At 58.3% G+C, this 12,151-nt stretch overlaps 1 protein-coding gene across 6 annotated transcripts; it reads left to right on the plus strand.

Annotated features, from left to right (window-relative positions):
* Positions 1-1,729: 1,729 nt before the first annotated feature.
* On the plus strand, positions 1,730-11,421 carry LZTS3 (leucine zipper tumor suppressor family member 3). Of its 6 annotated transcripts, none has more exons than XM_004772892.2 (5): positions 1,739-1,869; positions 6,217-6,379; positions 6,951-7,427; positions 7,718-8,581; positions 8,918-11,421. In XM_004772892.2, exons 2-5 carry the CDS (start codon positions 6,308-6,310, stop codon positions 9,614-9,616), a joined length of 2,112 nt encoding a protein of 703 aa, XP_004772949.1. In that variant the 5' UTR covers positions 1,739-1,869; positions 6,217-6,307; the 3' UTR covers positions 9,617-11,421. The 6 variants fall into 6 exon arrangements, with proteins under 6 accessions (XP_044941983.1, XP_004772949.1, XP_012901532.1 ...); XM_013046078.2 differs by lacking the exon at positions 1,739-1,869 and adding an exon at positions 1,893-5,955 and having other exon boundaries at positions 7,718-8,518; XM_004772890.3 differs by lacking the exon at positions 1,739-1,869 and adding an exon at positions 1,896-5,955.
* Positions 11,422-12,151: the final 730 nt, after the last annotated feature.

Raw genomic sequence — 12,151 nt, forward strand, 5'->3', positions numbered from 1 at the left:
AATTGCTCACTTAACACAGAACTTTGGTACCAGCTTTGGTACCTTGTTTGGAGATAAAATTGACATATTAACTTTATGTTAGTTTTGGGTGTACTTGCTACCATTTTATGACCCAAAAGACAATGGGATAAGGACAAGAGAGTCTTGGAGATGCAAAAATTCTATAAACAGTCAAGCCATAAGGTATATTAGTGTGTAAAGACAGTAGAAAGGCATTTTACCTAGGGAAAAGGCATAGGAAAAATACATTCAGGAGTCTTCCCTGAAATCACCAATAAAATGAGAGATGGGTCTGACTGAGGAATAGGAAAATTAGAGCATAAAAACTGGCAGTGACATTAATACCAATTAAAGAGTTGGCAAAAGCCAAAGACGATGAAAAACAGGATTTTGTGGCTTGAAAAAGAAGTGTAAACAAAACTGGGTCTATCATCCTGAATTAAAGGGACAGATATAAGTAGGTATGAGGGCAGCAGGCCTCGAGATGGAAAAGCACATTAAATTTGTCATTACATAAAGAGGAATATAAAAAGGAATGATTTGTCATTGACTATAATGATTTGTGAAAAAACTGTATTTTTACTTGATAAACTCAAAGGCAACCTCCAGGAGAATTAAACACAGGCTTTCTATCTTGCAGACCACTATAGAAAACAAAAGCAAATATGGAAAAATCCAGAAAACAGGTAATAGCAAGAAATATGTACTCTAAAATGGGATGACTGATAACCAAACAAATCAGCAATGACCAAATAACAACGAATATACTACGGGTTAAATCCCCTAGAGTGGAGGCGCTGCAGTTTTTCGGACAGACCGTTTGTGCCTCCAGGCTTTCACTAATGCTGAACCCTACGCTTGGTTTGCTTCCCCGCCATATTCGTCGAATTCGAGGCTAAGACCTCCAGTCCCGGCCGGCTTCCTCCCGGCAGCCCTCCCGGGCCAGCCGGGGCTGAATGATCGCTCCCGGTACAGAACGAAGCAGGCGCGTGCGAAACTGATACTCCGGGTAGGGACTAAGTCCTCATCTAACTCCCACTGGCCTCCGGATGCAGCGTGGGCGTCGGGGCCAGGTCTCATGCCAGGTGTGGGGCACTGGGTGAAAGCACTCACACCTTGCTGGATTGTAATGTGTATCTTTTTCCTTGCTGCCCTTCTTCTACTGCCTCCGCAGCAAGTTTCAAACAGGCTCCGTTTGCTGCCGGACAGAGTCACGGCCCTTCAAAGCCCCTTACACGCCGGCCTGCGGTTTCCGCGCCCAAGCGGGTCTTCGCTCCGCGGTGTCGGATCCCCCCGGGAGGGCTCGCCCCGCCCCCACCTTGCAGACTTGCAGTCTCACGGCGTCCGCTGGGAGGCTGCGTCCGGAAGAGCAGGAGCGGGAGAGGAATGGGGGTCGGGGTCCACAGCGAGAGCCCCTTCCCCAAACCGGAGAGGCTCCTCCCAATTGCCAAAGAAGTGGCGGAGGGCTCTGTCCCACTGGATTTATTAGAGATCAGAGCCTGGGGCTGAACTCAAGGGGTTTGGGGGTGGGTAACAGGCAACGAGCAGAGGGCCTCGGACCGATTTACGCAGCCCTGGAGAGGGTGAGATAGAGGGGTCCCACGCGCGAACCCCGACGCAGCTCCAAAAGGGTTAAGGCGCTGCGTCCCGCCCCAGCCTGGGGATTGGCGGCCCTGGGGGGCGTGGCCGGAGGGCGGGCCCGCGTTTGCCGCAGCCGCGGGTGGGCGGGGCCCGGGCGGGGAGCGGGAGGGGCGCGGAGCCGAGCCGGGCCCGCGCCGCGCGCCCCGCCGGGCGGGCTTCGGGCTGCGCCAGCGAGCCGGGCCGGTGGTGCCCGCTCCGAGGACCCCGCGCTGGACCCTGAGGCAGCGAGTAAGTGAGGCCGGCCCACCGCGGCACCCCTCCCGGCTCCGACCTGTCGCCGTGCCCGCTGCACTGCGATGCTCGTCCTGCCGGACCCGGAGCTGGGGAGGGGGTGCGTCCCGCTGCTGGGGTCCCGGGGCGGGGGAGGGGAGTGGAGATAAGGCCGATGATGTCATGGATGCTTCACCAGGCCTGGGGGGAGGTGGCGGCCGGAGGGGGTGCGGCCCGGATTATGTCACCTCTTCCCTCTGCGCCCCGCCCCTCGGGGCCACACGCGCTGGTAGGGAGCTAGGGAAGATGCGAGAGGTATTTCCTGCACCACAGAGACCCTTGGGCACCTCCTCAGGACAGCTTGTGGCTAGGGTCTCTATCTACTGGCGCTGCGGGCCGTGGACTGCTGGTGAATGGCGAACACCCCCACTCCCCAGCGCGAAAGCTCGTGTGTGCGCGCGTGTGTGTGCTGGGGTAGGGGGGGCGCTGTCAGCCCCCTCAGTCCTTAAACACCAGCTTCACCAGAGCCAGGATCTAGGAGATGGCTCCCTTCCCCCGTTGACACCAAGAGAAGGTGGATCTCCTCTCACACATCCCAACCAAGAAGTTCTGAAGACCTCTGCACCCCAAAAGCCCTCTAGTGCCCTCAGTCCCCTTTCTCCCTCAGCCCTTCTTCCGGGAAGCCCTTCCTGATTTTCCTGTCTAGATTCACTGCCTCTTTGCATTGCTCATAACGAGCATTCCCACAGCATTCTCTCTGCATCTCCTCAAGGTCTGGGCCCAGAGACCCCCCCAGGACTCTGCCATCTGTGCCCCCAGGGCACCTCCAGGCCAACCCCTGGGGAAGCCTCAGAGTGAAATCTCCTTGGAGTAGCCTGACCCAAGTGCTCCCAGGCCCCTGCTCTCCAGGGGCTATCAGGGATGCTCTCCTGGGAGGCAGCATTTGGATTGGTCCTTGAAGGATGCAAGGTGGGCATAGAGAGCTGGGAAGAGATTTTGTGTTTAGCGGAGAGGAGCTCAGGTCAGGAGAAACAGGATGGGCAGCGGAAGATGCCTTGGAGGCCCACTGCAAGCTCTGCTCTTGTTCTGGAGACTGAGAGGAATGTCAGACCTTTTACCCACAATACATTTACCTCTTAAAATCCCTGTAAGGTAGGTGTGAGAACCCGAGGTGAAGTAACCTGCATGCATTCACCCCTAATCAGTTCAGCTGGGATTTGCACTTGAGCTGATGCCTCCAGAACTCGTGTCGACTGTTCTTGGTGCTGCTCATGGAAGAATCTGGGCAAAGCAGGGACAAGATCAGCTTTGCCTTTAGAAAGAGTCCCCTAGCAGCTGTGTGTGGGAGGGAGTGCAGGGGGGGGAAAGGCCAGTGAGGACCCTCCAGTAAGGGTGCTGGCAAGAGGGGCTCTGAAAGCTTTAGGGGGTGAATGGACTAGTATAGGGCTTCTGAGACCACAAGAGAAGGGTGGAGTGTTCTTAGCTGTGGGAGGGACACAGGGAAGGAGGGGTTGAGTGGTCACTGTGGGTTGGAGGGACCTGCCCATGTAGAGCCTGGGTACAATTCACTTGACCACTTTATGACCATCAGTACTCTGCATAATGTCCCAGGCACTGAAGGCTGATGGTGCAGAGATAGTGGCAGAGTTGGGCAACAGGCTGTCATCTCAGGTGTTGGGCTGATGCTTTGAGTCTGCCTGTGTGGACCATGCTTACCCCCCTGGGCCAGTTCAGGACCCCAGCCCATATATGAAGTTCAAATCCGCCCCCCGGCCCCGGGCTCAGTTTCTGCCTATCAGGGAACAAATGCCCCTCTTTCTCTTGCCAACTCCCTGGTGGGGTTTTGAGAAAAGAAGCTGCAGTGGCCCAGACTCGAAGAAACAAGGGGCAGGGAACGCTTGCACAGGATTGATCATGACAGGTTAGAATTATGGCAAGACAATCTTTGGGGAATGAGGCTCCAGGGAGAGCTGCTGTGGGTTGACAGTCAAGGACTCCCAAGGTAGAGCAGGAGCCGGTCCCAGGAGACATTCTTGGGAACACCTCATTTCCATCTAGGACTCTGGGCATTGAGCTTGTCTGAGGACCACACACATCCCAGGGCAACAGTGGCACAGAGTAGCCTATGACCAGCTTCAACCTGTGGTCAGATCCTCCTTTTGTGGATCAGAGAAGGTAGTACCGCATGTTTGTACTGCACCCTACATCTCGGAAAGCACCCTCCCAAACACTGTCCCCTGTCACTCTTGTGATCAACGTGATCACTTCGGAGGTTTACTCTTGCCCACATCCAGGCATCTGGCGGAGCCCTCTTGCCTAGCTCATCTCACTGTTGGCACCTTCCTTCGGCATAGCAACATACTCAGGTTTCTAGAATGCTTAATTTAAAATTAGAAAAAGCGCCTTTGGATCCCAAAGACCTTAAGTTACTGCCTTCTCTGGCCTCCTCCTTCACTAGGGAACTCTCCCATCTTTCCCTCCAGACCCAACCACCCTTGTAGCCTGGCTTGGCCATGCACCCCTTTTCTGAAGCCATTTCTTACAGTGAGGTTTCCACCTGCCAGATCCAGGATACACTCTCCAATCCCGACATTACCTGGCCCCTTTCTCACACTGGAAGCTGCTCCAACATTCTGGAAGCCCCCCAGCTTGTTCTCCAAGGCCTGCCTTCTTCTGGCCTCCTTCTTGCATCCACGCTGCCTCCCAGGCTTCTGGGGCCCTGCCACCTTCCCTCCATGTGGGGCCCCGCCCATACCACCCTCGAATGCTGATCAGAATGCTGATCACCGCAGTCTCTTTCCACCCACTGTGAGAGAGAGATCTCTGTGTGGTCTTTCCCAAAGTACCTGTTTCCTCCAAACATCTCCCCCTGTTTTGTTAAGGGTGTCACACCCACCCTGGTGCTCCAGCTTGGATTCCTTCCTTGCCCCCACCCCGAACCCCATCTCTTTGAAGTTTTTTCAGTTCTTCCTCCCAGACCCGGCCCAGGCCTTGGCACTGGTTTCAAGCCTTAGGCCACTCAGCCTTCATCCTCACAGTCCTCAGTTCTTCCCTACATTGCACCCAAGGATGCTGAGAAAGGGGTCATGCTTAAGGGTGGGAAGGGGATTTAGGGATTGAGGGGTAACTGGGCTGGAGTGTGTGGGGAACAGAGGCAGAGCAGGGTCTAGAGGGGGGCCTGAGAGGCACTCACTCTCAGGGTCTTGCACTTGGTGACACTGCGCTAAAATTCTGCGCTAGGTTCCTCTCTTGCCTCAGCCTGGACTCAGCTGTGTATGTGGGGATAGACTGGCTCACGGGAGGAAGGTTGTAGAGTGCTGTTCTCCACCCCTGGGGGGACAGATGCTGAGAGAATGGAATTTTACAAAGGCAGTGGGGCGTGGCTTGGTGGTGAACTTTCCAACCACTTAGGGCTGTAATTCCAGGTGTGGTGGCCAAAAGACTCCTGAAGGACAAGAGTTTTGTCAGGTTCCCCGGGTCTGGGGTCTAATAGGAAGGACGCAGCAGCAGAATGGGCACCTGGGTAGAAAGTCTGAGGGGCACTGGAGGGCCATGGAGTGCCGCCCAGACCCCTTCACCTTGGTAGAGAAGGAGGGCTCCTTAGGAGAAAGTGGATTCCGTTCGAGGGCCTGCCTCCACGACTGGCACTGCATGGTGCCTTGGCCCCGCCAGATTATGCAGATCTCTAGGGCAGGTGTTCCCCGGTGTGGATTTGAGACAAAGGAACCAGGAAGTGGGGCCTCTATGAGCACAGGTAACCCGAGGCCCTGTCTGCAAGCCTGCGCTGCTCCCCCTGCTCTCGTGGGCTGGCCTTGGGCGATGGGGGGAGCTCGCTCCTGGAAGGGCTCAGAGGACTTCACGGTTCAAGGTCCAAAGGGAACGGGGAAAGGGGGTAACCCAGGAAGTCTTCCCGGTGGCAGTGAATTCTTAGAGCGGATGGGAGGCGCGGAATCCCCTGCGGGCGCAGTTGGGGACGGAAGCCCCGCCCCTCGCCCCGCCCACCGGTGGGAAACCGGGACCAAGAGGGAGGCACTGCCAGCGGCCGCAGCTGGTGACACCGCGTCCTCTGCCCCAGCCTCAGCCAGCCCCCGGGCTTCTGCAGAGGTACTGACCGTGGGGAAGGGGCCCCTCGTGCGGCAGTGGACCTCCAGAAGGTCCCCTCGCTACGCGCTACAGCCACGGTCCCCAGCCGTCCGTGGAGGGCGGGGCGTGCCCGAGGTGGCGCCCACATGCGACCCAGGGGCGCGCGGCGGTACCCACCCCCCTCCCCCGACAAGACTCCCGTCCCTCCCGCGCCTGTCGCCTCGGGGCGCCTGGCACTCGGCAGCTGCATGAGGTAGGTCCTTCATTCCTCCCATTTCGCAGAGGAGAAAACTGCAGTCCGGGATGGCTCAGTCGGCCCGTCCAAAGTCGCCCAGCCGGTTCGGGCCGAGCCCCGACTGCGAGAGTGAGGCACATGGCCCCTGCAGACCGGGCCTCGGAGGGTCCCAGGCTTGAGGACCCATCGGCCCTCCACCCCCTTGGAAAGGCAAGGAGAGGAGCCTGCGCTGGTAGTGAGCCTCCACTTCTGCCCTTGACTGCAACACCCTAGGTTAGGGGGCTGGGAAAGACCCCTACTCAGAAGATTTGGTTAGGGGTGGGTTCTCTCCTTCCCTTAATTTCTGAGGTTCCCTATTGAATTCAAGTATTGTTGTACCCTTCCAACCCTGTCTCTCCAGCCCATAAGGTTGGATTATAGGGATTCAAACCCAGGGTAAAGAGTGCCTAAGTTTTGGGGGTTGCAGTGAAGAGTTGGGGCTCATGGAGGAGGTGGGGTTGAGGCAGGAGCTGAGGGGTGGAATGCTGAGCTGAGCAAAGCTGGGAGGGTATGTGCATGGTGCCCTGGGGTCTGGGCACAATTAGGTGGGCAACAGGCAACCTATTACCAGGCTGTCACTCTTACCCCAGCCCCATTCCTCCATCCTGGGTGTCTGGGAACTCTTGTGTCCATTATAAGGAAGGGACACTGAAGGGCTGGGTGCAAGTGCTGCTTGGGCTGACTCGTCTGGGGTGGTGGGGGTGGGGCTGACCTATCTTTGCCTTCCCCCCTGTGCCCACAGTGCCCTCCTGGCTTAGTCATGGCGAAGCTGGAGACACTGCCTGTGCGCGCTGACCCAGGGCGGGATCCTCTCCTGGCCTTTGCCCCTCGGCCCTCTGAGCTCGGACCCCCAGACCCTCGGCTGGCCATGGGCAGTGTGGGCAGTGGGGTGGCTCACGCCCAGGAGTTCGCCATGAAGAGCGTGGGCACCCGCACCGGGGGTGGCGGCAGCCAGGGCAGCTTCCCCGGCCCCCGCAGCAGCGGTGGCGGGGCTGGCAGGGAGAGGCCAGGCCGTTACCCCTCAGAAGACAAGGCTCTCGCCAACTCCCTCTACCTCAATGGCGAGCTGCGGGGCAGCGACCACACTGATGTCTGCGGCAACGTGGTAGGCAGCAGTGGTGGCAGTAGCAGCAGCGGCAGCAGTGACAAGGCCCCACCACAGTATCGTGAGCCCAGCCATCCACCTAAGCTCTTGGCCACCTCTGGCAAGCTAGACCAGGTCAGTCCCTAGGGCCTTTCTCTGTGGGGTGGCTCCTCCAGAGAGGAGGGTAAGGTGTGGACCCTGGAGGTTGGGCTGGGGAGCCACGGGGTGGGGTCCTGGGGGCCAAGTCTAGCTGGTGGTTCCAGGGTAGAGACTTGGCCATGAGGTGGAGACCCACCTGGGAGGGACTTCCAAGATGGAGATTAATTGGGGGTGAGGCTGAACTTCTCTCAGCTAGAAGGAAGAGGTGGGGCCTGGGTTAAGGCCACATTCTGATACCCGCTCTCCCTTGCTTGCTTTTTACTCAGTGCTCAGAGCCGCTAGTTAGGCCTTCGGCCTTCAAGCCTGTTGTACCCAAGAACTTCCACTCCATGCAGAACTTGTGTCCCCCGCAGACTAATGGTACTCCCGAGGGACGACAGGGTCCTGGTGGTCTCAAGGGTGGACTGGACAAGTCTCGGACCATGACCCCAGCGGGCGGGGGTGGGGGCGGCCTCTCCGACTCCGGCCGGAACTCACTCACAAGCCTGCCCACCTACAGCTCCAGCTACAGCCAGCACCTGGCGCCCCTCAGTGCCTCCACCAGCCACATCAACCGCATTGGCACTGCCACCTATGGCAGCGGCAGCAGCGGCAGCGGCGGGGGTGGCTCGGGCTACCAGGACCTAGGAACCTCTGACAGTGGGCGGGCCTCCAGCAAGAGTGGGTCATCCTCCTCCATGGGGCGGCCAGGCCACCTGGGCTCGGGGGAGGGCGGAGGTGGAGGCCTGCCGTTCGCGGCGTGCTCACCACCCTCGCCCAGTGCTCTGATCCAGGAGCTCGAGGAGCGGCTGTGGGAAAAGGAACAGGAGGTGGCAGCCCTGCGGCGGAGCCTGGAGCAGAGCGAGGCGGCGGTGGCTCAGGTGCTGGAGGAACGGCAGAAGGCATGGGAGCGCGAGCTGGCTGAGCTGCGGCAGGGTTGCAGTGGGAAGTTGCAGCAGGTGGCCCGCCGCGCCCAGCGCGCCCAGCAGGGCCTCCAGCTGCAGGTGCTGCGGCTGCAGCAGGACAAGAAGCAGCTGCAGGAGGAGGCAGCCCGGCTGATGCGGCAGCGGGAAGAGCTTGAGGACAAGGTGGCCGCCTGCCAGAAGGAGCAGGCTGACTTCCTGCCCCGGATGGAGGAAACTAAGTGGGAGGTGCGGGCAGGGGGCTTGGGCTTTCTCTTTCTGAGTCTCCCTCCTTCTGTCACTCTGGAGAAACCCAGAGCTGTGGCCAATGTCACAAGGGGAGTGAAGGGGAGGGGGACAGAACAGATGAGGAGGGTCTGTGAGGACCAGAGTGGCCCAGGGGTTTGTGTGAGATTAGCCACATGTGTCCTGAGTCCAAGGAGGGCCCTCTGGGTCCTTCCTTGTGACCCACGAGTTAACCTGGCCTCTGGGGATGCTGGGCCTGGGGCTGGATGCAGGGGTTGGGGTGCCCTCCTGCGGGGCTCTGCCTTGACCCTGGTCCTCTTCGTCCCTGCCCCTGCCCAGGTGTGCCAGAAGGCAGGGGAGATCTCCCTCCTGAAGCAGCAGCTGAAGGACTCGCAGGCGGACGTGTCCCAGAAGCTGAGTGAGATCGTGGGGCTGCGCTCGCAACTGCGGGAGGGCCGGGCCTCGCTGCGAGAGAAGGAGGAACAGCTGCTCAGCCTGAGGGACTCCTTCGGCAGCAAGCAGGCCAGCCTGGAGCTGAGTGAGGCGGAGCTGCCCGCGGCGTGCCTCAAGCCCGCCCTGACCCCGGTGGACCCTGCCGAGCCCCAGGATGCCCTGGCCACGTGCGAGAGCGACGAGGCCAAGATGCGCCGGCAGGCCGGGGTGGCCGCCGCCGCCTCGTTGGTTTCCTTGGACGGGGAGGTGGATGCTGGCGGGGAGAGCGGGACGCGGGCCCTGCGGCGGGAGGTGGGGCGGTTGCAGGCCGAGCTGGCGGCGGAGCGGCGAGCCCGGGAGCGCCAGGGCGCCAGCTTCGCGGAGGAGCGCCGCGTGTGGCTGGAGGAGAAGGAGAAGGTCATCGAGTACCAGAAGCAACTGCAGCTGAGTTACGTGGAGATGTACCAGCGCAACCAGCAGCTGGAGCGGCGGTTGCGGGAGCGTGGGTCAGCCGGGGGGGCCAGCACACCCACCCCACAACACGGCGAGGAGAAGAAAGCCTGGACACCCTCCCGCCTCGAACGCATTGAGTCCACGGAAATCTGATCCCCTACCTGGGCATGTGGCCTTTTGACAAAGAGCCCTGTCAAAGGCCAGAGTCCCCAGTGTCCCCTCCCTGCCATGTCTCTTCCCTATGTCTCCCATGTCCCCAGACCAAAGAGGTTCTCAAAGCAGCTGTGACCAGGTCCCTCCCCGACCCCCAAGGGGTGCCCTTGGGGCTCTACCACTGGCCCTCTGGGCAGCCCCTTTGGACCCTCCTCCCAAGGAGGGGAGAGAGGGAGGCATGTATGGAAATTGAGGGGCCCAGGCAGCAGGGGAGCCCCGTGCTCCCCATCTTGGCGCTGATTTTTTGGGAGATGGGAGGCGGCAGGCCTGTAGCACCATGAGGTGCCTCAGCCCTTGGGTAGGTCTGGGTGGCTACCGTTGGCCATCCCGGTGTCTGGTGATGCTCTGTGTGGTCACCTCAGAGGTCATGTAGCCTGAGGAGGTCTTCATGGGGTCTGCCAAAGCTGACAGACCTTGGGCTCCTGGCCTCTCTCCTTCCTGTCCTATTATCCCTCCCTGGGCAGATTGACAGGACAAGTGGGAGCAGATAGCCTGTATGTGGTTGAGAGGGCTACCTGCCCAGCCCCTCCCCCCCAAGGTCTCTTGGGCTCAGGCCTTGGCGCCTGGCCTGGTCCTGAGTATATGTCCCTATGTACATATCAGGGGCCGGCCGTAGGGAAGGCTGGGGGTGAAGACTCAGTGCCCAGGGAAGATCTGCTCTCCTGTTCTTGGGAAGGGTCACCTGGAGGCTTCTTAGCTCTACCCTACCCTTCTGGCCAGGACCCCACAGGGTGATAGCCCCATCTGCTTGGCTTACCCCACACCCAGGGCCACTGTCCGGCTCTAACTACAGCTATTAAGTGCTACCTGCCTCTCAGGCACTCCCCTCACCCGGTTTCTGAGGTCATATGAGTGTCTGTGATGTCTCCCTGTGTCTTTTCCCACTCGATCCCCCCAGCCTCCCTCTGCTTTCATGCTAAGAACATCATTGTCCTAGGCCACCTCTTCCCCCAACCTCACCTTTTCTTCCAGTAGAAAATTCTGCTTGATTTTTTGGTGCACTGCCCACTTCCAAGCTCCAATGGGCCCAAGCCTGAGCCAGAGGCCTTTGTTTGGGGGGGGGGTGGCGAGGGAGGATGGTTGTGCTTGCCCTTGAAGGACAAGGCTACCTGAGAAGAACACTGACCCCTGAGTTCCCAGGATCTCAAGGTAGCCCAGTGTTTGCCCAAGGTAGGCCTGGCATGGCCATCAGTGGGGGTTGGGACAGCACTGTCATGTCCCTCCTCCTCCTAGCATCCTGAGTCTATCTCCCTAAGAAAGGAAGGGAAAGGCAAATTTCTAATTCACCAGCAATAAAAATTAGAGGAGGCTTGGCCCTCAGCCCTTGTATTTCTCTCTTTTCACTCTCTTCCTCCCCAAGACTCGGTTTGGAGGGCAGGGTGGAGAGAGCTGGCAACTACTGTGAGCAAGTTCCCCAACCCCTGACCAACCTCCTCCCATGACTGGTGACTGTTTAATGAGCTGTGCGTCCCCCACAAAAACAAGAGTGCCCCTCTGTGTGGCCTCTATCCCTCTGCACAGCCCCTTCCAGGTGACCCTCACCAGATCTCCGAGCTGGGGGGGGGGCATCTGGCAATCACTGCCCATTCCACTCACCCCTCACTGTACCTGCCCCAGAACCTGGGCCTGGGCCAGAGGGGCAGGGGGAAGAGAAGGCATTAGTAAGAAAAAAATATATAGAAAAAAATATGAACAGACTCAGCTTTGGGACTTCCAAACACAAAAGAAATTCTATATAAATATATATAAATATATATCTCTACCATATGTGATGGAAAGACTTTGTTTTCTTTTCCCAAAGAAATAAAATGGAGAAAGCCTCTTGAGTGGCATTCTTTGGCCTGCTTGTGTCTTTGTAGGTTGGGGAGGTGAAGCCTAGGTGAAGGGGGTGTGGAGGTCAAAGCTGGAGTAAACATTTCCCGGAGAGGTATGAGGCTGGAGGTGCTCATTGGGCCATGCGAGAAGGTTGGCCCAAAGCCCAAGTTCTTCCATGTTGCCCAGGAGGAGTGGATCCAAGTTTCTACCCAAAGGGGCTTTCTCTTCAGCTCAGATTGTCACCCTGAAGGGTTTCAAGGTCGTTCTAACTCAGCATCTGGACAACAGGCTGCTGGCTGGAAGGCAAGACCGCTAGATGTGGTATCCTGAGCCACCTTACAGTGATTGGCCAATATTTGAGGGCAGAAGACAAAAACACAAAGGTTGAGAACAAGGTTGTTATTAGTGGTGAAGCCCCAAAGGTAGAATGGGCCCAAGAATGCTGTGAGCAGGGAATTGTCCTTTGTGCGTAAGTGCTGTCCTTTATGTAAGTGCCTCTGTCATCTTCACAAAGCCCCCCTCCCCAACTCAAGAATGCAATGCAGTGCAATGCACCCCGCTACAAGTAACAACTGGATTTACAAGATCCTAAATAGTGGTTTATTTTTTCTCACCTGACAATTCTGGTCACAAGCATCCCATCATAAGTATTGGTTCTTC

The sequence above is a fragment of the Mustela putorius genome, unplaced genomic scaffold, assembly GCF_011764305.1.
Source record: "Mustela putorius furo isolate JIRA1106 unplaced genomic scaffold, ASM1176430v1.1 tig00000874_pilon_pilon_pilon, whole genome shotgun sequence".
Classification (NCBI taxonomy): Eukaryota; Metazoa; Chordata; class Mammalia; order Carnivora; family Mustelidae; genus Mustela; species Mustela putorius.

Coding starts and splice junctions, on each gene's coding strand:
- LZTS3 (XM_004772892.2), top strand. CDS start 6,308: ATGGCCCCTGCAGACCGGGCCTCGGAGGGTCCCAGGCTTGAGGACCCA. Junction 6,380..6,950: donor CCCTCCACCCCCTTGGAAAG/GCAAGGAGAGGA, acceptor CTGTGCCCACAG/TGCCCTCCTGGCTTAGTCAT. Junction 8,582..8,917: donor TGGAGGAAACTAAGTGGGAG/GTGCGGGCAGGG, acceptor GCCCCTGCCCAG/GTGTGCCAGAAGGCAGGGGA.